The sequence below is a fragment of the Gymnoscopelus microlampas genome (assembly GCF_963454915.1).
Source record: "Gymnoscopelus microlampas genome assembly, chromosome: 7".
Classification (NCBI taxonomy): Eukaryota; Metazoa; Chordata; class Actinopteri; order Myctophiformes; family Myctophidae; genus Gymnoscopelus; species Gymnoscopelus microlampas.
In genome coordinates, this window is record NC_139944.1 from 46,772,594 (window position 1) to 46,795,718 (window position 23,125).

The 23,125-nt window shown below is 41.3% G+C and overlaps 3 protein-coding genes across 3 annotated transcripts; 2 read left to right on the forward strand and 1 right to left on the reverse strand.

The window, feature by feature from the left end:
• Positions 1-2,937: 2,937 nt before the first annotated feature.
• On the reverse strand, positions 2,938-8,520 carry bysl (bystin-like). The gene is made up of 7 exons (XM_084063630.1): positions 8,118-8,520; positions 6,725-6,881; positions 6,454-6,592; positions 6,086-6,219; positions 5,810-5,970; positions 4,110-4,212; positions 2,938-3,715 (listed from the first exon to the last, which is right to left on the reverse strand). The coding sequence occupies exons 1-7, from the start codon at positions 8,395-8,397 to the stop codon at positions 3,361-3,363; spliced, it is 1,329 nt and encodes a 442-aa protein (XP_083919756.1). The 5' UTR covers positions 8,398-8,520; the 3' UTR covers positions 2,938-3,360.
• A 608-nt stretch (positions 8,521-9,128) lies between these two features.
• Positions 9,129-12,008, forward strand: med20 (mediator complex subunit 20). Its single transcript, XM_084062582.1, has 4 exons — positions 9,129-9,268; positions 10,144-10,289; positions 10,439-10,692; positions 11,328-12,008. The coding sequence occupies exons 1-4, from the start codon at positions 9,255-9,257 to the stop codon at positions 11,547-11,549; spliced, it is 636 nt and encodes a 211-aa protein (XP_083918708.1). The 5' UTR covers positions 9,129-9,254; the 3' UTR covers positions 11,550-12,008.
• A 664-nt stretch (positions 12,009-12,672) lies between these two features.
• usp49 (ubiquitin specific peptidase 49) lies at positions 12,673-22,553 on the forward strand. The gene is made up of 7 exons (XM_084062787.1): positions 12,673-12,778; positions 14,964-15,064; positions 15,193-16,664; positions 17,983-18,190; positions 18,739-18,847; positions 19,113-19,318; positions 20,641-22,553. The coding sequence occupies exons 3-7, from the start codon at positions 15,258-15,260 to the stop codon at positions 20,742-20,744; spliced, it is 2,034 nt and encodes a 677-aa protein (XP_083918913.1). The 5' UTR covers positions 12,673-12,778; positions 14,964-15,064; positions 15,193-15,257; the 3' UTR covers positions 20,745-22,553.
• The last annotated feature ends 572 nt before the right edge of the window (positions 22,554-23,125 follow it).

The following is a 23,125-nucleotide window of genomic DNA, read 5'->3' on the forward strand; positions in this document are numbered from 1 at the left end:
ACTGATATAGCCTAATGGCAAAACTAATCTTGTACACATAATTCACATAATATTCTGAAAGAGACATGACTAAAGACATGACTAAAGACCATGTTTACAGCCTACTTACCTGTGGCTGCCAGGGCAATGTATGTGTGAGCATGCCGGTATGCAATGTGGAGGTGACGGGGATGAACACATGGCATGGCATGAAGAACTGACTGCAGGAAGTCAGAGGGTACCACAGAAGCCAGGCACCAGTCTAACCTTGAGACCACTACCATCCCACATTCCTGGAACGGATACACATTTTGAGCAAATCCAGCATTGGGACAATCAATCAACACAGTATTTCATTAAGTCATGAAAACCCCTCATTAATATTACTCATAAAACACCAGTTATTTGTAAACGTGTGGAAACACTCCAATAATAGTCTAATTCCAAAATGCACGATTGCATTGGTAAACATAGCCTAACCATATGCATATTTCAATGAACTGAAATGGGCCTATGTCATACAGTAGATCCATATTAAAGGGATCTGCTTAGGGTTTCTTGTGTGTTAGGAGTACTACGATTTCCTGAATTCTACAATACATTTGGGGAACCATACAGTGCCATGAAAAGTGAGTACAGTACACCCATGAAAATGTGTGTCCATTTCAACATAAATGTATGGAAACCTAGACCTTATTTCAACACTATTAACTAGATAATTTAACAAATGAAAAATAGAAAATCATACTTAATATTTATTCCACATAAATAATGACAAAACCTGTTTTCTCATGCAGACAAAAGGTACACCAAAAGGTTCAATAGCTGGTGATTTGGTAGACAGAACTCATTGTAAACATCGACTGAGAGGAATATTTGCCCACTCTTCAGTAAAGAACTCCTTCAACTGTGTAATATTTGAGGGCTTTCTTGCATGTAACTAACTACTGCCCACTTCAAGTTCCCCCACAAGATCTGGACTTTGACATTCTGCAAGTAGGCTACATTGCATTTGCTGCCCAGGGAGTTGATTTGATGTGGGCAGGTGTTCCAGCCTCAGGCAACTATTTCACTGACTGCTAGCCAGTCATTTCTAGTTCATCGATCAGTAGTGATTTAGCTTCCTGACATAGATGTCAGATGCTGATGGAGAAGTGTTTCTGCTTCAAATGAAGACAATGTCTGTCCTATGCAGTTAATATAATTATTCATAGTTGATTAATCAGTAATGGTTTGTCTTTCTGCCAGGCAACTTTATTGAACAGCTGCCTGCAAAGCTGATGTAAGACTGCTTCACAGCCAACCCAAGGTTTTTCTGGCAAACAGCTAGCTGGACACTCATATTATTTTTTGAGAGTGGATTCTTACTTCCTGAACCCCTTCAGATAAAATTTGGCCAGTCTCTTAAAAGCCATAGCTGCATGCAGATCCTAAGCTGGAATTTTGACTGGACTTTACCTGTACTTCCCTAAGCATCTTTCAATCAACTCTTGAGCTGAACTGGCCTGGCCAAGAGAGATTTTATTCATTTATAGATTAACTTTGAACAGTGGAATTGTTTATTTCATGTTTCATAGAGGAGATGGCTTTCAAACTCCTCCCAGACACATGAGCATCAACAAACTTTCTTCACAGGGCCTTGGAGAGCTCAGACTTGGCATGACATTACAAGTCAACAGCAACTGAACCTGGCTTCCAGTAGATCCTTTTCAAAGCAGACATTTTGATGGGTAAACACAGCTGGAGGTAATAAATAACCGTAATTGTGGTTGTGTGGGATTTAGGTGTTACTTCATGCTGGAAAAACAGAAAACCCTAAATGAATCACACCCATAACCTTCAGCAGTGTTTAACAGTCAAAATGGCTACTGTACCATCCATATTACCTCCTTTTAAAGATGCTCTAATGATTAGTCTATTCACCTGCTTCAACTGGTAGGCAGATGGGATGGAGAATAGGTCCATAGGGGTGTACCTGAAATTATATTTCTAGCTTTTATTTTAGCTGGATAGGGTCATTGCAAAATGTGATTTTCTACTGCCATTTGTACAGCTAGTATGGGGTACACTTAGTTTTTCACAGCACTGCAGCCTTCCTTGGTTCTTAGTTGATGATCATTATGTTATCACATCTACCACAATAAATGAAGTGTTGCTTTTACCAAAATATCCGTCAACACTTAAAGTGGTTAATGTGTATGTTTAGTAAGACAAATCTGTATCTAAAAAATAACTATTAACTAAAGTTTTCGAATAATTATAGTGGATTGTAGTACTCCACTAGTAGAAGTAAAAGTATTGAACATTTGAAAAAGTTTAAAGTAGAAGAAAAAAAACAAAACACTCAAAATTGTACCTAAAGACAGTACTTCAGTAAATGTAATTAGTTACTTTCCACCACTGAGAGCTACCCAGCTATATAGGGACTTATAGCATACCTGCAACATCCATTCTGCTAGGATCTTTCTCATGCATGGCTGGATGTCTTTCTGAACTGTGCCAAAGTAGTCCGAGACCCTGGGTGTTCTTCTCCTGGGCCAGTAGGTTCTGCCTGGTACGGTGGTCCCTCGTCAAGGCAGGCTCACAGCTGGCCGGACCACCACAGGCTGCACAGTTAAATGGATTTAATCTATAAATGGATTTTGTAACATCAAATCCATCTGATGAGTTGCTAGCTAGCCTACAAAGACTGATACCATATTAGCCAAAGTTCAAGGCAACAAAACTACCTTTTTGGGGCTTTGGAGCCTGGAATGTCTAGCATTTTTTTTTATTAGCCTAAAACTGCTTTTCCATCGTCATAGACTAGATCATAAAGCTTTTAAACAATCATAACTAGTGACCGGCGTTGTGTTCCAGTTGTCAGGTCAAAGTGATGTGGGACAGGTGGCTGTCGTCATAGCAGCATGACACTTCAGCCCCTGGAAGATGTGTTCCTTAATAACCCACGCATACAAATATGATTTTTTTTTTATGACACCTTTTTTGTGGGTTGCATTAAATCAGAAAGAACAGAACAAACAATGGACATATACAATTCAGCTGCTATGTTACCCTTCCCAAATACATTTGAATGACCAATCACTTCTTAGTCTATTGTCTCAAAAAATAATCTCTTTAACAAAATGTAGCCAGTGTCAAATAGATTGTGGTAGAGTATTCTCAACCTGAAAACAATTCATTCCAACAATGGGATTACAACAATTTGAAGTCTACCATTTCATCGTCCACTTGATGAAAATGATGGGTAATGGTTATCTTGTCCTTTTACCTTGAATAGGGCACAAAGCATCTAAATAAATAAGGCTGGAGTTAAAATAAACAAACAAAGCCTTAGATCTGCTAGAGATGCTGGCATTAGAAGGACGGCGTGCCAAACGCTCAGTCCATAGCCATCGTAACGGGTATGGCGGTTTCGATATCACGCGACTCAGAGTTTTGTAGCTCCCGGCGGACCTCTGCAGAGATCTGTGGGTGCGTCTGCACCTTGATCAGGTCTAGCAGTGCCGTCTTCTGTTCGGAAGCCAGGTCGGCCTTGTAGCGTTGCGACAGGGTGAGCAGACTCTGATGCCATAGTACAGGAAGGACACGCTTCTCGCTGCGGAAGGACAGGAAATGTCCTACCAAGGCATCCAAGACACGGAATGGCACGGCATATTTCTTGTCTAGCAAGAGGCGCAGGAAGATGCTGTTGGCGCCGTTGTACTCCATCTCGGCTAATTTAAGCATTGCAGCACTGGAAGGAATGGAGAAAACATATCATTTGATGTAGAGCCTAAAACTTCCATTGATTATACGTTACAAATGCCTTCTAAATCAGTAGTTCTTACTTTCAAGATTTTTTAAAACATTTTAAAAAATAGCAGATGTACAAGCTCGAAGTGACGCGCTATGAGCTTGTACATCTGCTATTTTTGAATAGCCAACGCAAAAATCTAAAATGACACAGACGCTTTCCCGGTTTTAATGGGTTAACAAACATTATGCCATTCGGTAAAAAAAAATATATATATATCTTGGGTTTATATTTTTTATTAATGAATGATGATCCTTCTGACATGCTGGAAAGGTGCTGACATTTGGAAAACAGAAACCCTGTGAATGAAAGGTAAATCCTTCACATCACTTACCTGGAGTGGAGCACAGGAATTGAGCACTTTGTGAGTATGCTGCCAATGATGATGGCCTCTCTGAGCGTGCATGTTCCAGATTCACAGAGAGGGATAAGTATACCTAAACAAGAACATGTGCATGTTTAAAGCCAAGTCTTAAGTAAGTTGCCACCTGCACAGTCATTTTTTAAATTTAAAATAAATACAAAGAATATACTAAACAGCTTTTAATACCACAATTGGTTAGTCAAATTATCCATTTGATGTTTAGCCTGAGATTGACAGCATTTTCTTTTACGAAACAAATCTATATGTTTTTGCAGTGTATTGCAGAGAAATATTAATAATAGCCTAATAATCAAATGGATAATGGGTAACACAATTGTAAATACTGGGTGAATTCTATGAGTGACAAATTATTTTGAGAGGAAAATAATAAACTGAATAACAGTAACTCCCAGTGACAATACAGCCAGCGAAAAAGGCAACTCTTAACTCCATTCACATCTGTCCATCATAGAGAAACACTGCCACCTAGTGGTTTTGCATTACTCAGTTTTCAAACTAATGGAAGCCACTAATAGTTCCAGACTGGTAGGTCAGGGGACAAAAAAAGCCCCCTCAAAGTAAGGTGGAACAGTGAACAAGTTTTAATTCATGATAAATGAATTTAACATAATAAATGGTCTCAAACCTTGTGAGATATAATTTAAATTAATCAAGATTCAAAAAGGTTCTTGGGATGGGATATATTCATCCCAATCTTCTCTGGAATTAGCAGGGACTCTTAGGATGCCGATTCGATATGTACTGCGATTTTGTAAATATTCAGATGAATTGTTACAATATTTATGATTTCTGTTTACTTTATTTCTTATAGATTCTTTTTTTGCCTTTATTAGGTAGACAGGAAACGGGAGGGATAGAGATGGGGCATGACACACAGCAAAGGCCGTCAGGATCGGGACTCGAACCTGTCAGGCTACATTGGAGCCTAGGTGCCCGGACCGCTAGGCCAGCAGTCTGGGCCTCTGTTTACTTTATTAACCCCTTCAAACTGGGACAGCATCTGTGCCATTTTAGATGTTGCTATATAAGCAACATACGCATTTCAGAAAACTGTTAGGATTTAGAAGGCGTTTTTAGAATCGGCCTCAGGTCTAAATGGGTTAATACTAGATTATAACAAACAGAGATAAAATATTCTAATTTGTTAGGTAAGATGAAGTATAAAATAGGGTGGTGAAACCCAGTCTTGTGGCAGAAACTGCCGCAGGTGCAGTGCTCTTCTTGCCAAGAATGAATTTGGATAGGACAGTGACATCACAAACAATTCCAAGTATTTCACGGTACAACAGCCCCATGTCTATGAAGCATTTCCATGATGGTGACATCATGGAACCCGGCTTGAACCAGATCCCAATACTCAAACTTCTATCCCCGCGTCCTCCACTCGCGAGGATAGATTCCTTGCCTCCGAGCGAGGAGGTGAGGCAAGGATGGAGGAATCGATTGGGTTCCCTCTTAAGGCAATGGGAATGCTCAGCAACGACAATACGGTTTGGTAATTGATATGGGGGGTGGGGGAAAGTCATCTACAAACTTCTCACTTCTGTTATTGTTTTCAGATATGATACAGTAGGCATCTCAATATAACACCAGTGCCATCAAAAATGCACAAATATTCCTTCAAGTGATTTTTTTCCCTTCCTCCTTACCTTTAAACCATGCCCCTGGTTTGAACAGGGCCTTCTTGAGGGCACTGTACAGGTGAAAGTTGAGTTTTTTGTACTCTGCAATATCATCCCTTATTCGGGGCAGTAACACCAGGTTGTAAAAACGCTGGGCCATTCTCTCTTTCAGATTGGATGAGAAGATTCTACACAAGAAGAGAAATGTAGTATTATCTCACATGTTTCATAATGAGAATTTAAAATATCTATTATCAATATGTTAATTATTCATCTGTACAACTGCACCCAAAATAATAGTACCTTGTTGCCTGGTACATGGCAGCTGCAGTCCAGGTCTCTGGCTCTGTCAAATAAAGAATCTGCTCCCAGTTTGATAGGGCTGGGATGATTTTGAAAGCTTTTGGTAGCTTACCACTGCGATATTTTGACAGAACCTGACACAAGAGAGAAAAAAAATACTTTAAGTATCACATCATTTGCTCTTGTGGATATCTTTGAAACATGAAATCTGAAACATCTGAACATCTGAAACATAAAATGTTTCATATGTTCCCTGTACTGAAAATGTGCCTTTTGTGCCAATTTACATTAATTCCTCCAATACCAGTCCTTAATTTCTAGACACTAAGGAACCATTCAGGCAAAGAGCTACACTTCATGCATCTCACCTTGCCAACGCCTTTGTAGACTTCAGTGACCCTGGGGTCTAACTGAGGCATGGGTACCCCTGACACCTCCGACATCACTGTGCCCACTTCAGTCTGCTTCTCTGTAATCTTCTCCATAATAATGTCTGCCAAGGTTCGTCTACAAGAAAAAGAGCAATGAGTTTCACAAAAGACTAAGCTTATTAACAATGTACCCTATGCAGTATGTAACCAATGCTGATTCAGCCTAGAGCCCATTTGGAGTTAAAGTAAAATTTGTGCTACATCTTGCCTCATTGGTGGGTTCTTATTCATGAACATCTCAATGGCCTTCTCATCCTCTGGGTCAACGGCCACTTCAGTTTCACAGCCATCGTCGCCATCACCTGCACCAGCATCCCCCAGGGCTGGCCACTCCTCATCAGAGTCTGCATCCTTAGTATCAGGCCCTAAAATGACGTTACAGAACATCGGACAGTTACAGTGGAGCATAGTTTTGCAGGTGCAAAACTAAGCTTGCCTAGCTTAGTTTATCCTCTATGGTAAGACGCACCAAGTCTATTATTTGTGTGATTTGACAGATTTGATTCATCACTTTTACCTGTCGAGGGCTTTTCATAATACCAGTGTCAAAACATAATGAGGGATATCGAAGTGATGCCATACTATAAAACCAATCAAACATTGGTTTGAACAGCAATACAATTACTTGAATAGACACTTTTGACACCATATAGTGTTATATTTTGCAACAATGTTTATGATTGTAATCTATACGTCACCTCTGTGTACGTGTGTAGGGATAGTGTTCCTATAAGAATATTGCAAATATTAATGCCATTTTGGATATATCAGCCTCTTGAAAAGTAGTTGAAAGGACAAAACAAGGGACCGGCTTCGAATGCTAGTGGACAAGGACCACTACAATTAAGCTGTCAGTTGTGTTGTGTATCTGAAAATACTTATGTGCATAGTGTACACATGTAGCCTTGAATCAAGACTACCTTAGATGTATTTTATCGATTTTGACATTTGCATCTCATAGATATGAAAGTAAAAGTCAGACTCGATAAAATACATAGATGATTTGATAGTCTTGGTCCAAGGCTAGCCTTGATACAAGACTGTCAAGACCGATGACCGTCTTGACCCAAGGATCCAAGGCTAGAGCAGGGGTCTTCAACGTTTTCAGGCCAAGGACCCCTTAGCTGAGAGAGAGATGAAGCAGGGACCCCCACTACATATTGTATAAAATTGTGTTGCAGATTAAACCTTTTCATAGACGTTGACAGCACTATCATCAGTGTATGTTGGATTAATGTGCATTTTCAGACATTTAACCACTTGAACTGTCAATACTTAGTCTGCTCTTTTTCCCCCTCTACACCTAACCTCATTACCAAAAACAGCAGATCTACAAGCTCGTAGATCTGCTATGTTTGGCTAATGTTCCACTCAGAATAGGGATGATAGGGTTCAAGTGGTTAATGTAAAAAACATTATCCTATCACAAAAAGATTTGGGGGATCCCCTGTAGTAACTCTGAGGACCCCCTAGGGGTCCCGGACCCCCTGTTGAAGACCCCTGGGCTAGAGTATACATGTATGTGGCAATGTGGGAACAGCTGATTGACTTTACATTAAAAGTTTTTGTTTTATTATTATTGTTTTTCTGTTTGTTTTTACCGAGAACTGTAGTCTTTGGTTTCTTGTTGTCAGGTCCCACCAGTCCATACTCTGTCTGCAGCTCCTCCTGTTGGATCCGCGCCTGTTCCAAGATCTTTCGTGACAGACGTTCGTCCACGTACTCGTCCTCGTTTTGTCCCCGTCCGTCCCTGCTCTTCACCCGGCCGGGGGCTCGAACCATGTCCCCTTGTAGGATCTGATCGGACAGCGCCACCATTCCTCCTCCTCCTCCACTCTTCTCACCACGGTCTCCGCCCTTTGATTTCTTCACTTTGGGCATATTATTCGCAATTGTGAAAAGTGGATGAAATGTAAATGGTTCCTGTTATCATCAGTATTTACTCTCCAGTAAACAGACTGATGTCTGCTCGTCAACACGTGGTAAAGAGTCGCTCCGGCGTGATGTTTTTCCGGCGTACAGGAAGTGACGTAAATGACGTCACAGTGCCGTTATGTTTTTGTTTTTATATCATTATTTGTATTGTTATTGGTTTAGTTTGATACACACGAGAGTGTATTGAAAGCGCTTTATTGAACTATGGGAAATGCCGTATTAATCATTAAATGTGTGTCCGCCGAGTTGTTTAGCCTCGCGAGTGGAACAGTTGTGTCTGAGGCTACGCATCACTGTTGCCAGATTTTGCGAGAGAAATAAGCAAAGCCCAAAAGAAGCAGCACATGAGCCCTTTAAATCTTTTGAAAATAGCACGTCTACAAGCTCAAAACACGTCACGATGTGACGCATTGTGAGCTTGTAGATCTGCTATTTTCAAAAGAATCTTGGCCTCTTGGGGGAAAACAGTGAACACAATTTAAATATTTTTTAAACATAACACAAATCTTGTATGGAGGTCCCTCCCTTCAACTTTACAGCAAATCAAGCCCTAAGTCGCTTATAAGAAGCAGACCTGGCACCGTGTTCCAAGACCGGAAAAGAAAGAACGATATTAACCGGAAGTCTTCCAGGGTATCGCCAGTTGAAAAAGAACAGATCTACAAGCAAACAAACAACCATATCTAACGTGCTATGTTGGCAGGTTGTTAACTTGTAGATCTGTTCTTTTTGGGCAGCTACTACACGCTCGCGCATGCGTTCTGGTCGGAATTACCATAGCGTGCATCTGGCGGTAGAGCGAAATGGGGGTTACATGGTGAGTTGAATACTTAGTTTATTGCTTTAGAATAGCGGTGCTCACCCAAAACATTTAACAATTGATTTAAGGCACTTTTGTGTTATAATTTTAATCTGCACATTCCACGTTTCGATCACTAGGATCTTGATCGAAACGTCGAATCTGCATACACAAACTGTGGGGGCATTGTGCAGACTACAGACTTATTTGATTGCACATCATGGATACTTGGTGCATGAACTATCTCCAGGCTGTATCTTTTTAATCTTTACCATAGTTACTACTAGTACAAGGACAACCCCAATTATTGTGAGCCGTTCTGCACCATTCAAACAGCAGAGCCATACTACAAACCTTTTGATCTGCATAGAATTATTGGTAACTGGATAGGTGGGCACCAAGGAAGAGTGGGCACCTCGATGTTAAATTGGCTATTTTTTCCCAAAATGTTAACATTTTCAAAATTATATCTTTTTAAAGTAAAGTACATGATTAAAACATGCTTAAACATTCAACAATTAAGGTCTAATGTTTTTACAATTGCTACAAAACCTGTATATGCAGTCATTTTAGGGCATAAACAAGTTGAAGGATAAAATTAAGTCTGGTAATGATGTACCGTGCATTTTCACATCATGTATAATTTACACTACTGGACACCATTTTTCTCATATATATATATATATATATATATATATATATATATATATATATATATATATATATATATATATATATAAATAAAACACATTTTGGACAAAATAGCCAATTTTACATCGAGGTGCCCAGATGTACCTATATGCCCACCTATCCTGTATCCGAATTATTTAGTGTTTGTTCTTGTTCCTTGCTATGCACATAGTAACATTGTGCTATTTTCGTGTGCTTTCCAGCGTATGCCAAGTGCCTGTTGCAGAGGGAAAGAGTGTCCAGGCCACGGTGGACATACTGCACAAGAAACTGGAACAACTGGGTGCTATAAAGCAGGGAAGCTTTACTGTAGATTGTGAGACATACCATGCCACTGGAAATGTCAGCGGTAATGCTTAGTTTTTCTCCTGTTTCCTCTACAAAATCACTCATATAAAGTCACACTGTATCTGTGAGGCTTGTTGCCTGCCAGGCATGCACGTTTGTGCTAGACGTTGTGGCAACTTTTACTGAACTTAATTACACTGTCTTTAACAGGTCAACCCACCAAACTCCTATATGTGATGCACAACTCCGAGACCCCTCTGAGCTGCCTCGCCCTGTTTGAAGGTGGCCCGTGCCTCACAGCAGACGGAAACTTTGACGTCCTCATGGTGAAACTTAAAAGTCACTTTCAGAACGCCAAGGCGCACAAGGTGGAGTGCCGGGGCTCCAGATATCGCTACTGTGACTTCCTAATAAAGATTGGCACCGTAACAATGAGCTCCAGCGGAAGGGGAATATCAGTAGAGGTGTGTATACGGCAGGAGTGGGCAACTTTGATGATGTAGAGGGCCACTATATTTTCACACTCACTCCAGAGGGCCACATTGCATATACTGCCGGGCAGACACCTCTTATCTCCGTATTTTAACTTTTTTCCGTAAATCGATGCCGTACTTCGCCATTCTTTGTCACACAAAAGTAGCAAAAATAGCCGATCTACAAGCTCAAAACGCGTCGCAGGGCGACGCGTTTTGAACTTGTAGATCTGCTATTTTTTAATTGGAATCCTGTTTTTTTTGTGCCATTTTTTTATTGGAATCCTGACATTTTTATTTAATTTCAAATGTATTTAGTTATACTTATGTTAACTTCATGAACTTAAATACAAATACATTGGACACAAAAAAGACAATAATATTTTAATACTAGTCATTAAGCTACTATTATAGACTGAAGTAATTAAAGCGGGTCATGTTTGCATGTTTGCAATTGTAACAGCAATAATATATCAGTATTCCGATATTAAAGGGCCGCATTAAGTGAAGGTGGGGGCCGCATGTGGCCCATGTATGGTATACGGTGAACTAATAAACATGCACATAGTGGGTGGGTGTAAAATTCTGTGGTGTAACTGTGTGCGTGTGTGTTTCCGTTTCCTCAGGTGGAATACTGTCCTTGCGTGGTTCCGGGTGACTGCTGGAACCTAATGAAAGAGTTCATGCAAACCTTCCTTGGTCCAAGTGTCCCTGAACTTCCGTCTGTGTTTGCCACCAAACCCGAGGGCCTCTACGCGCCATCAGACTGTGTTGACACCATGACTCAGTACCTGGAGTTGTTTAATAAGCTTCGTAAGCAACAGATGCCAGGAAGCAATGTGCGTTGAAGTCACAATTGCAACGGATGACTTTGCTCATATTGCTTATTTATTATGGTTCTATGGATCAATGGCCGTTTTTTCCAAGTATTAATCACAGCTCATAAGACTTTTTGAAGAATGAACACTGCAGTGCCTAGAAAATCCCTCTGCCCACAAATGGATTACAGCATATGTGGTGTAAACAAGAGACTGGAACAAGAAGTCCTAATGGCAGACTGGAAGTTCCTGACTTCCAGTCATTGATGAAACTCATTAAAGAGAATATCCATGCTTAATGTTATCTTTGTTGGACTTTCAGCAGTCAAATAAATAAAGTAAACACATTGGGGTGTTTTGTTATTTTGGGGGATAGGGGGAGGTCAGTAAAATGAAATTAGGGTTTTGTCATTTACAAAAAAGGTTTTGTTTTAAGACGATGAAGAATATTAATTGAATTAAAAAACACCCGATTTCTTTTTCTTATCACTTGGTGTGATCCTGTGTCGTCATTTCATTAAAAGCTGAGAAAAGTAATAAAAAGGTTATATTCTGTGGGGGTTGTTGTAGCCTTGGTTCAAGATTATCATAGATGTATTTTATCAAGTCTTGACTTTTACTTTGTCAAAATCTATAAAACGTTGGTACCCCCCCAGGGGTCCTTGGGGGGGGTACCAGGGTGCAGGGAATCCCTAACAAAACTAGTCTATATGGCATCACAATCATTGTAACCACTTGAACCATATTTTATACTTTGGCTAAACAAAAATAGCAGATATACAAGCTCATAGCGCGTCACTTCATGCTGTGCTATGAGCTTGTAGATCTGTTATTTAAAAAAAAAAATCCTGGCACAAAAATATTTTTTTGAGACGGGGTCCCCAGCAAAAAGAATCCTCCACATCATTTTGGGGGTCCTTGACATGAAAAAAAGTTTGAGAACCACTGCTATAATCATATATGTATTTTATAGCAGTGGTTCTCAAACTTTAATAGTATCAAGACTCATTGATGGTCTTGTTCCAAGGCTAAGCTGTTGGTTTACTGAAACCCCAGCAGCAGAGCAGGCGTGATCCGCCATTCCTCCAATGACCGTGTGCTGCTGCTGGTTCCCTCAGTCCAATGAGAACTGTTGTGGGTCCGAGTGAAGAGAGTTCGGTTGTTCAATCTGAGAGAGTGAGTGAGGACACAGCAAGCAAGGAGCTCCTCCTGTCCTGCTGCTCACTGGAGACTGGAGAGCGATGTTGAAGCTGGTGACGGTAGCTATGTTTATGTATCTCACATGTTTACACACTGTATGACCGCTTATGATGCTCTGATCTACGTGTAATTCCATCACCAAGTTTGCTTGCATTGAATGTCACGGAGGGGTATTTTAATGTATTTTCTCTCGTTAGCCTAAAAAAACGACGTAATTAGCCAGCTAGCTAAGCAGCGACAACAGTGAAGCTACACTAACAACAGTGATGTTAACTTCGATTGTCCTCAGCAGAGCTAGCGCTTTAGCCACATAGCTAGCATGCTGCTGTTCTACCAGACTGATAACATTGAACACCGATCCCTTTGCTGACATTGTGGCTCTGTCTGTATTTTTGGACAAAATTAACATTGTCATTAACTCGCGCGTTAATGACAACGTTAGCTTCCCCGTAATGCAATGTTAATGTATGTTGTTGCAGCTGTTCTCTGTTAGCCACGTTAGCTAACTTAACGCTTAATGCAGGGTCTGGCTGCCTCGAAGCAGCAAAGTTGTTAAGTGTTCCTCGAGTGGCTGTTCTTTGTTCCGACTGAAAAATGGTGATGGTGGTGGGGTAGCATAGCGTAGCACGACCACCCCGGACCCCCTCTCAACAATGAGACGTTTGACATGGAAAGGTTGAGAAAACATTATAACTGTATCAGTGGCATTAAAACAATAGCGTCTAATAAGACACACACTTAACACTGGCTGCTGCAACATGAATAGCAGCACACAGTGGTGTGTGTGTGTGCAAGGTAGCGTCAGATAAACAATGATAATAACATGGGTGCACGTTGCAAGTTAAACTGTGCCTGTGGCGTTTTAATGTAGACTTTTAAAGTTGTGGATGTTGTAGAATATGTTGTGCAAACACTAAATCAAAGAAAGCACAGGCCCAGGACCCTGCAAGTAAACCCACACTGTCCGTGCGTGCCGTGCAAGGCCAGTCCCCCACTCTGTGTGTGTGTGTGTGTGTGTGTGTGTGTGTGGTCATTTTGAACATAACAGTTAAATAACTTTGAATGATGTTTTCGTGGAAATGATTAGGCCTATATTACAGCCATGCATACTGTTATTGGTTCTGTGCCTGACGCTTTATTTTAGTTCCTGTGGTGTTATGATTGATTGTATACTTTTATTAGTCAGACATGTAAACAGCACGAGGTATAGTCAGACATGGAAGGCTAAAAGGATAAGGATAACGCAAAATAACAGTCCTGGGGACTCGTTTCCATTGTGGTCCTATAACCATCAATGAATGATGACAAACTTCAATAAACATTTATAGTCCACTCCACATTTAAGAAGTCATGGTTACGTGCCAATCGGCTTTTTGTCTCATTCCGTGGGATCAAAACGTTCCTCTCACCGAAAAGGCCCCGTAGCCAACTTCAGTCAATAAACAAATAACCAGACTTTTCATTTTATTGACTTCTTAGGCAAAATAATGTAATCGTAAACAAGTTATATGAGTAGGAACCACTGAAATCCAGCAGCCTGTTCAACCTACCATGGCGCTTCATAAGTATTGATTGATTGTGTATAATATATCCATTTACTACTAGAATCACGTTTATATTTTCCCTTCCTGCTGTAATATACTCAATCATTATTTAGCCAGCTTAGCACTGCAAAGGCAAAGGTACAATCAAGCATTTTGTTTTCTGGTTTCACAAGCAGTACTTTACTTCAAACTCAAATTTATAAAATGTCCATCATATCCAATTTAAAGTGTACATGTACCTGTTTATGTGGTGTGTTTTTTTTTTTACAAAATCTTCAAATTGTGTCAATATGGGAATGACTATTGACAATTTCTGAATAAGCTTGTAAATAAATAAGATTCACAAAAGCAAACTGAATCTTGGATAGAATTCCTAATAAGAGTCTGGCAGGACGCCAATGCAGAATTCCTGCTGGTGCGCCATATGGTCCTCTGACTGAGTAAAGATAATGCATATAGTCACCATTGCATGTCTTCACAACCCAAATCATTGATTAACAACCGGCAATTGGATATGTTGAATGTGCAATGGAGAACAAATGGGTGGAAAAAAGTTTCAGTTCTCAAATTGAGCTGCTGCACCTTGAAACTTGCACATAAAACCAGCAGCATCCCAATCACTTATGATGTATGAAACTAAAGTGATTTGATAGATGAGCAAATTACTTAATGTTGAATTCTTGTCATCCCTTTCTCTTAGAATGATTCTGTGAATTCCTGTGGCGACTGTGGACATGGATGATCAAATACAGGGATAAAAAATATATTGGCTTAAATTTGATCAAGCAAAGAATTCCCAGAGTAAGTACATCTGTTAATAACATCTTTGCTAAGTGCGCTATGATTAGGCTTTGTGGTCTACCTGTTTTTCTCAGTGTTAAATCTAATTGATTTTTTTGTCCTTTCTTTTCCAATACATCGTGCATTAGAATGAGTTGCTGTTTGGCTTTGGGACGTGTGTCCTATCACTGAGGCCACATGTTTATCTGGAGAGATGGATCGCTGTAAGCACGTGGGGCGCCTGCGCCTGGGCCACGACCACTCCATCCTCAATCCACAAAAATGGTGCTGCGTAGACTGCAGCACCACCGATTCCGTATGGGCCTGCCTCAAGTGCTCCCACGTAGCCTGTGGCCGTTTCATGGAGGAGCACTCCCTGAAACACTTCCAGGAGTCCCACCACCCACTGGCTATGGAGGTGCGTGAGCTGGACGTCTTCTGTTTTGCTTGTGGAGACTATGTGCTGAATGACAATGCAGAGGGTGACCTCAAACTCCTCAGAGGGGCGCTCTCTACCGTCCGCAGTCCAGGGAGCCGCTCGCTGCGCTCCTCCGTCGGGGGCGACTGCACTCCCTGGGTCGGGGAGGGCGGGCCCCAGCCTGCCATGCAGATGGCCTTGCGGCACAGGAGGAGGGCGCTTCTGGGGAAGATGCTTCAGCGATGGGTGAGCAAACACCAGGACTTGCAGAACCAGCGCACACAGAAGACGGAGGAGGAGAAGGAAGAAGTCCGGCGTCAAAAGAAAGAGGTGAAAAAGAGACTCATGGAAGAGCTTAACAATGTCCCTCCCAGGAAGAGTGCCAGGCTCCTCATCCAGGGGCCTCGGTTGACCACGATGCTCATTCCCTGCAAATTTCGCGACCCTCCAGAACGGCTACCTCCTCCCCCCAAGAAGCCGCCCCTCCTCACGCTGTCGCGCAAGGCCTCGCAGAATGGCAGGGCGGGTAGACTGAAGAGGTTTAGCCATGCAGCCACGCGCCGGAGAGGTGTCACCGGTCTGCGCAACTTGGGGAACACGTGCTACATGAACTCTATATTACAGGTGCTGAGCCACCTGCAGAAATTCAGGGAGTGCTTCCTCACATTGGACGGATGCGAGACTGAAGAGCTGCTGGCTAAGACCAATTGCTCCCAGGGAGTGAAGGGCATGCCAGGGGGTCTGGTCAGTGGCAGTGCAGCTCTGTCCGGTTGCCCGCTTGGACGTGTGGGGAAGACGGGCTGTGCGGACATGCCCGAGGGCAGCAGAGGAAGTGCACCGCCCTCGCTACACGCCGCAGAGCTGGTCCAGCCCCAAGAGCCTGGACCAAGAACCTCTGCTCGCCAGCAGATGTCTCTGTGCCACGAGTTGCACACACTTTTCAGGGTCATGTGGTCGGGCCGGTGGTCTTTGGTGTCTCCCTTTGCCATGCTGCACTCGGTGTGGAACCTGATACCGGCCTTCCGCGGCTACGACCAGCAGGACGCGCAGGAGTTCCTGTGCGAGCTGCTGGACAAGGTGCAGCAGGAGCTGGAGTCCGAGGGCTCCAAGCGCAGGATCGTCATCCCCATCACACAGCGGAAGCTTTCCAAGCAGGTGCTAAAGGTTCTCAACACCATCTTTCATGGACAGCTACTCAGTCAGGTGAGCGTTAATGTGTTGATTGATGATACTCTGTTGTCGGATTGCACTGTAATGTGTTGTTCATCATCAGTAGCACTGTTTGCAACACTGAAAGACAAAACAAACGAAACATATCATTACCTCTCTCACATACACAGTGAGGCCCCTCAATGTACATTTGGTCTGGGATAACTTCCATATTTAATTTCAGGATTGACTGTTGTACAAAAGAGTGTCTCAGTCTAACATTGTTAAATCATGGAACCTTGTATCTCCTGTGTAATGGTAACGATTCATATTAACTTTTCAGAACATGGTTGGTATCAGAGACAGTATTGTCAGCAAGCATGAATATGTTGTTATTAATGTTGTAATGATTTGTACAATCTCAGTAGTTGAGAAACACCTGGGGCCCTGAATCTTGGAGCGTAATTATTATTATTATTATTATTCATTTTAATAATTATAATATTAATAATAATAATACATACGATTTCTACTTGGTGGGGGCTTCTCTGATGTGAGCTGTTCCACAGTGAAGGGGCGGGTGGGCGGGCGGCCACCAAGAAGGCCCTGGTTCACCCCAGGTTCGCTTATTTGTCCTGAGGGTGTCCAGGAGGTTGGCATCACCCGACCTGAGGGAGCGGCAGGGGATGTGGCGTTGGTTGTTGAGGGCTTTGTAGGTAGTGATTAGTATTTTGAAGTCAATTCTGTGCTTGACTGGGAGCCAGTGGAGGCCACGGAGGACTGGTGTGATGTCGTCCCTGGATCGAGTTCTAGTGAGCAGCCGGGCGGCAGAATTTTGTACGTACTGTAGTTTCTTGAGAACCTTGGTGTTGACGCAGTATAGTAGGCTATTGCAGTAGTCGAGTCTGGATGTAATGAAGGCACGAATGAGTGTCTCAGCAGCAGTGTGTGTGATAGGCTGGGACGAAGGCGGCCAATGTTGCGAATTGTTAGTTATTGTTAGTATATTATGACTTAAAATAGCACGTTTCTTGTTATACCTTAACTTTATATTAAAATTGGCATGTGGGCATCACAAAAAATGTCTCAAAACATAACACCTGGATTTGATTGGGCAACAAATGTCACAAACGTTACGTGACATCCGGATTTGATTTATCAAGCTTTGCGTGACATAGTGCTCTGATCAGCATTCAGCGGTACCAGATTTATGAACGACTAGTATATATAAAGATTGCTAAGCTGAAATGTTGAGAGGTGGAACCATCAGGACAAAAATAACTAGCCATCAGTACTGAATTATTTTGGATGGATGTGGTCACTGACTGAATTATTTTTTCTTCTGTTTTCTCTCTGTCCTTCCATTTTGTAGGTGACATGTCTGTCCTGTAAGCACAAGTCTAATACAGTTGAGCCATTCTGGGATCTCTCATTGGAGTTTCCAGAGCGTTACCACAGCATGGAAAAAGGCTCAGGCTCCACGGCTTACCAGCGCAGCTGCACCCTCACTGAGATGCTGGCCAAGTTTACTGAGACGGAGGCCCTTGAAGGCAGCATCTATGCCTGCAATCACTGCAACAGTTAGTATGAAGCTAAATACAAAGCATTTTCAATGTATATGAGAATTGACGGATTTCATCCTTTAGCATTGACTTGGTTGCTGTTAGTTGGGAAAGTTTTGCAGATTTCCTGTAACTAATTTGAGTGTCCTGTAGGTCATAGAAGGTATTAAATGCATCAATTCGTTTAGTGATTTAAGGCTGACATCCACATCCAAAAGTATGACATTTGAGTGACCGTTCTCAAAGCTTGCCTTGCATAGCAAATCATTCAAAACAAGGTGGTACAAGCACCAAACAAACCAGTGTTTGCCTTATTCACACAGCAGCCATTTTGCTCTTACATCACCGTACCAGGTTGTTTCCCACGCTCGGCTCAAGTATATGATGTAATTGCAAAATGGCCACTGTGTCAAAATGGTTAATTCATCCTTTTATAAGGATAAAGGAAATGCCTTTCCTATTACTGGTAGGATTTCCTCTGTACAGTATTATTTATACATTTACAGAAACTGCTTCTCTGAATTACTCATCTACAGAATAACTTTCATCGTTTTATAACATCACAGGAAGAAGACGGAAATCTTCCCACAAACCCTTAGTTCTGTCAGAGGCATGTAAGCAGCTTCTGATCTACCGTTTACCTCAGGTTCTACGGTTGCACCTCAAACGCTTCAGGCAAGTACCTCAAGAAACTTCTAGTTTATCAAGTTATGAAAATAAAGAATAAAGAATTCCTGGGGTCCAGCTCCAGGAACCTTGAGGAGGTTCCAAATGGACCCTTACAGGTCTGCAACTCTGCGAGTGTAACCAAATGGACCCTTATGGATCCATTTGGTTCCATTTGTACTCTCTCATAGTTACAGGGGTCCTTATCCTTGGAATTGAAAATGTTTGTTTGAGAACCAATAAGTAACATTAACCAGTCCCTATCCTATGGCAGATGGTCGGGGCGGAACCACAGGGAGAAGATTGGTGTCCACGTGGCCTTTGACCAGGTTCTGAACATCAAACCCTACTGCTGTACTGGCTCGGGTCACTCCGTCCACAGAGGGGGCTACACCTATGACTTGTCTGCTGTGGTTATGCATCACGGTAAAGGCTTTGGCTCAGGGCACTACACCGCATACTGCTACAATACAGAAGGAGGTGAGAAAGAAGCTACTTTACTGTCTCTTGTTGATTTGATTCTATTAATCACTTAAACACATTAATATGATTTGTTTTAAATCTTCTAAAAACAGTTTTCTGAAAGAACTTATGTTGGTACAGTGGTGTGTTCCAAACCTTTTCATGTGAAGGACCCCCCCCCCCCCCCCCCACAAAAATTTTGGCCCATCTCAAAATATTTCCAGGGACCCCGAGAAGCAAAGATTTGAGTTAAAAATGTTTGATTTGAAAAAATATATTTGCACAAATTTGCAAAAAAAAATCTTTTTTTTCTCCAAAAATAGCAGATCTACAAGCTCATAGCGCTATAAACCCTCTATACTTAGTCAATTAATTCTTAGTTTACTGGGGTCGGCTCTGTACTGTACTTGGTACACTCTTTCCCCCCCTCTACACCAAATCTCTTTGCTGATGATAGCCGGTCCACAAGCTCGGCTATTTTCGGCAAATGTCCCCCCTAGAATAGGGATGCTAGGGTTCAAGTGGTTAAAGGAATACTTCACCCTCCAAATAACTTTTTCTAACAATTACTTGACCCGTGAAGCCTTTAATTCATAGAAAATGTTTGCGTTGGAAAGTGTCTCCTGCCGACAACCTGTTGTAGATAGTGCCGTGTCGTCAGGTCGGGACTTCTAGATTACCGTCAATGAACAACTGAGCACATTTGGTCGTGTCCCGACCGGGTGAGCCGTCGTTAGCCGCGGGGTAGTGAAGTAGAGAAACGGTTGTTGCCCCCTGTCGGTTTATTATTATTATTACAAGCAACTTTGGGCTTCTTTTTCTGTAAAGTTTCTTGTAAAAATTGGTAGTTGTGTTTTTTTGGGCTTGTTTCTAAAGTGTAGTTGCTTATTTAGGCTTAATTTAATTATTATTTGAACCAGTGGTTCTCAAATATTTTCATAAATGTTTTGTGCATTTGTGTTGTTAGAATGTTTAAAAAAGATTCCACATTTTATTGCAAGAGTTTTTTGAAAATAGACGAGCTTGTGGATCTGTTATTTTCAAATAGCCGATGCATATATGTTTAAAGTGCTCATGTGGCCTAAGTTACTTCTTTTGGGCTTGTTTTCCTAGACCTGGTTGCTTATTTCTCTCACAAAACATGGCAACACTGCCTGTAAAAATGAGTCCTCATTAATGTCGGCCGACAGTTTGTGGTGAACTAAATGCCAACTTTTGCCAACAGACTGCCGGTCTGTTGTAGTCTGTTTGGTGGAGAGTCACCTTTCCTTTTACAGGAAAAGCAACGACTCGGGTTACAGTGTCTTACCAGTGTCTCACCAGTGTCTCTATGTCCTCAGGTTTCTGGGTCCACTGTAATGACTCTGAGATGAACGTTTGCAGTGTGGAGGAAGTCTGCAACACTCAGGCCTATATTCTCTTCTATACCCAGAGGTCTGCCTAGGCCTCTCTGTCTGTGATGTCAACCATAACACCAGAACCTTGGGCTGCATTTAACGAAAGTATTCTTTGACTCTGTCCGAGATTCTTTTATATACAGTAAATTCTGACAAATGCTAAAATACAATAATGATGTAGGTTGGCTATCTAAAAAAAATATGGAATTAAGGTCCTACCAGAAATATTAGTAGTCTAGTTCATCACATTTGGGGGGGAAAAGTGATGAGACTTAGATCAGAAGTATACATACCCATTGGTAGTGAGAAAAACCTTTGTACTTTTTATATTACTGAAATTTTCAATTATCAAGGTAAAAATGCCATTTTAAAATGAAAAATTGTAATTTTGATGAAGTACAACTTTGGCTTAGATTTGCTTGGAAGCACAAAACACGTGTTAAAGAACCTTCCTTAAATGAGGTCGCAGGTTTCTCAGCCAAGGCCTGTGGGACATTGATTTATTAAATGGTCTTTGGCCAGAAGACTGTGAAGGCAGATCCAACTTTTCTCTTAGCCTGTGTCACCATGATGTGTATACAGGTTTTAAACAATCAGGCTCATATCTGTGGAGTCTGGAAATGTCCAGATACTCTTCTTTAAGAGCACTGAAAGGCAATATTGATTCTGGAGTTTGGTATACTTCAGCCTCCAAAGCCATTCCAATGATGTTATATCTACATGAATGAGTGTATATTATGCTCAGTTGTATATTTTGATCCCAAAGTTCTACATTTTAAACTAGCCTGTGTGCACATAACATAATTCAGTATTGTTGAATAGCTTCCTTGTGGATTAAACCAACCAATTACTATTTGTCTGACTTGTTAGATTAAGCTGTAGCTATTAATATAGCTATTAATTGTGTAGGGTCGTCATGATTCTTGGTCTTTATTACAGACCACACTCCAGAACCAATGTTGCCTTCCGTTGGATATGTTTAATCATTGTGAAATGTCAGCCAATGGCATTTTAGTATTCATCCCTGTGTCATTTGTATTTCAACTTTTCCCTCTCCTCAATTGTACTGCTGTGACTGGATACTGTGTCTTAGTCTTGAGGCCTTGGTCTGGGTTACCATGATGAACAGGAATAGATTTGATGTAGACATTATACTGTATGTGTGTTTCCTTTTTTTTTTGTCATGGAAAAAATGCGAAACGTTTTCAGTGTCAAACGGTTACCTGACGGAAAGCTGCACTTTTGAGGAGGGCTAACATTGCTGGCTGGTCCTATTAGTGATTGTCATTTATTAGCTCCTTTATCCTCGTTCAATGGCAGCTGCCCCCCCCCCCCCACACACACACACAGACACACTTTTTTTTTAATGTTCACAACACAAGTCAAGGCTCTGGTTGTAGTAGCCACATCTCTGTTAATGCCAGGGGATCAAACGTGTGTCAAAGGACAGACTGAGATATTGAAGAATGTGTTTTGGGAGACTTTGGGTACCCATTTGATTTGAGTTGAAAGCACCTGAAAGCAATATATTGTACGTCTTACATCTTGACAGGAAATTACGATAAAATCAGGAATTCTTCAGCTTGTTATACAATGTTTTATTTTCTACTCTGCTGTTTCTATCAAGGTCTTTAGAATTTGCTAGGTAATCAAGACTCAAAATCTTGCCGCGTTTGATGAGTCAAATGCAAGATTCATTTGTGACCTGTATGTAAAGTTGGAACAATCTAATGACGCTGAATGTCTTACTTTTTAGTGGTCAGGTTTGGCCTCGCCACTGGCTCTGATCTCCATGAGTTTTGTCTTGTACTGTAAGAATACCCGTCATAAATGTAACGGTCCTATGGGTTTTGCCTGACAATAATGATTAAAAAGACAAAACAATTCAATGTTTCGCGTCCCTTTATACACCTTTTCTTTTAGGGCACTACAGTGGCTTTTCTGGGCTCTTGATGGCAATTATTTTCTTAATCTGTAATCAAGCTAGTAATGGGTTGGCTGAATGAACTCAACACCATCTAATGATATTTCTTTTTCATTAGGTTTTATTAGAATATGCAGTGGAGGGTGACAGGAAATGGAGGATATTGGGTACTAGACAAACCCAGAGCTGTGCGTACATGGTATATGTACAGCAAAATCCTGTGTTAATTTAACACCAAATTAAGTTACAACTCAGGATTTTATTGTGTAGTATGCATAAGCTGCTTCTAGGCTCCAACATCTGTTAAATAACACACAAGCAAGTAACCTAAATTGATGTTTAAAATTAAACATTCAGCAATGACATAAGTAAATGCCATGAGGACTAGGAGACGGACACAGTTAAGCTAAGATTCCAATTCATACTCTTCATAAAAAAAGATATAAAATGTTATCAGCCCCAAACAAAGATTAGGTCAATCAGAAAGCTGTATACAGTACATGT

What these genes read in the sequence shown, in the direction of transcription:
- med20 (XM_084062582.1), top strand. An exon ending in TGCCACTGGAAATGTCAGCG is followed by an intron (nt 10,290 to 10,438) that starts GTAATGCTTAGT and finishes TGTCTTTAACAG; the next exon opens with GTCAACCCACCAAACTCCTA. An exon ending in GAAGGGGAATATCAGTAGAG is followed by an intron (nt 10,693 to 11,327) that starts GTGTGTATACGG and finishes CCGTTTCCTCAG; the next exon opens with GTGGAATACTGTCCTTGCGT.
- bysl (XM_084063630.1), bottom strand. Translation starts at nt 8,397, where the DNA reads ATGCCCAAAGTGAAGAAATCAAAGGGCGGAGACCGTGGTGAGAAGAGT. An exon ending in AATAAGAACCCACCAATGAG is followed by an intron (nt 6,593 to 6,724) that starts GCAAGATGTAGC and finishes TTTTTCTTGTAG; the next exon opens with ACGAACCTTGGCAGACATTA. An exon ending in ACCAGGGGCATGGTTTAAAG is followed by an intron (nt 4,213 to 5,809) that starts GTAAGGAGGAAG and finishes GTTCTTGTTTAG; the next exon opens with GTATACTTATCCCTCTCTGT.
- usp49 (XM_084062787.1), top strand. Translation starts at nt 15,258, where the DNA reads ATGGATCGCTGTAAGCACGTGGGGCGCCTGCGCCTGGGCCACGACCAC. An exon ending in ATGGACAGCTACTCAGTCAG is followed by an intron (nt 16,665 to 17,982) that starts GTGAGCGTTAAT and finishes TCCATTTTGTAG; the next exon opens with GTGACATGTCTGTCCTGTAA. An exon ending in TGCCTGCAATCACTGCAACA is followed by an intron (nt 18,191 to 18,738) that starts GTTAGTATGAAG and finishes ATAACATCACAG; the next exon opens with GAAGAAGACGGAAATCTTCC.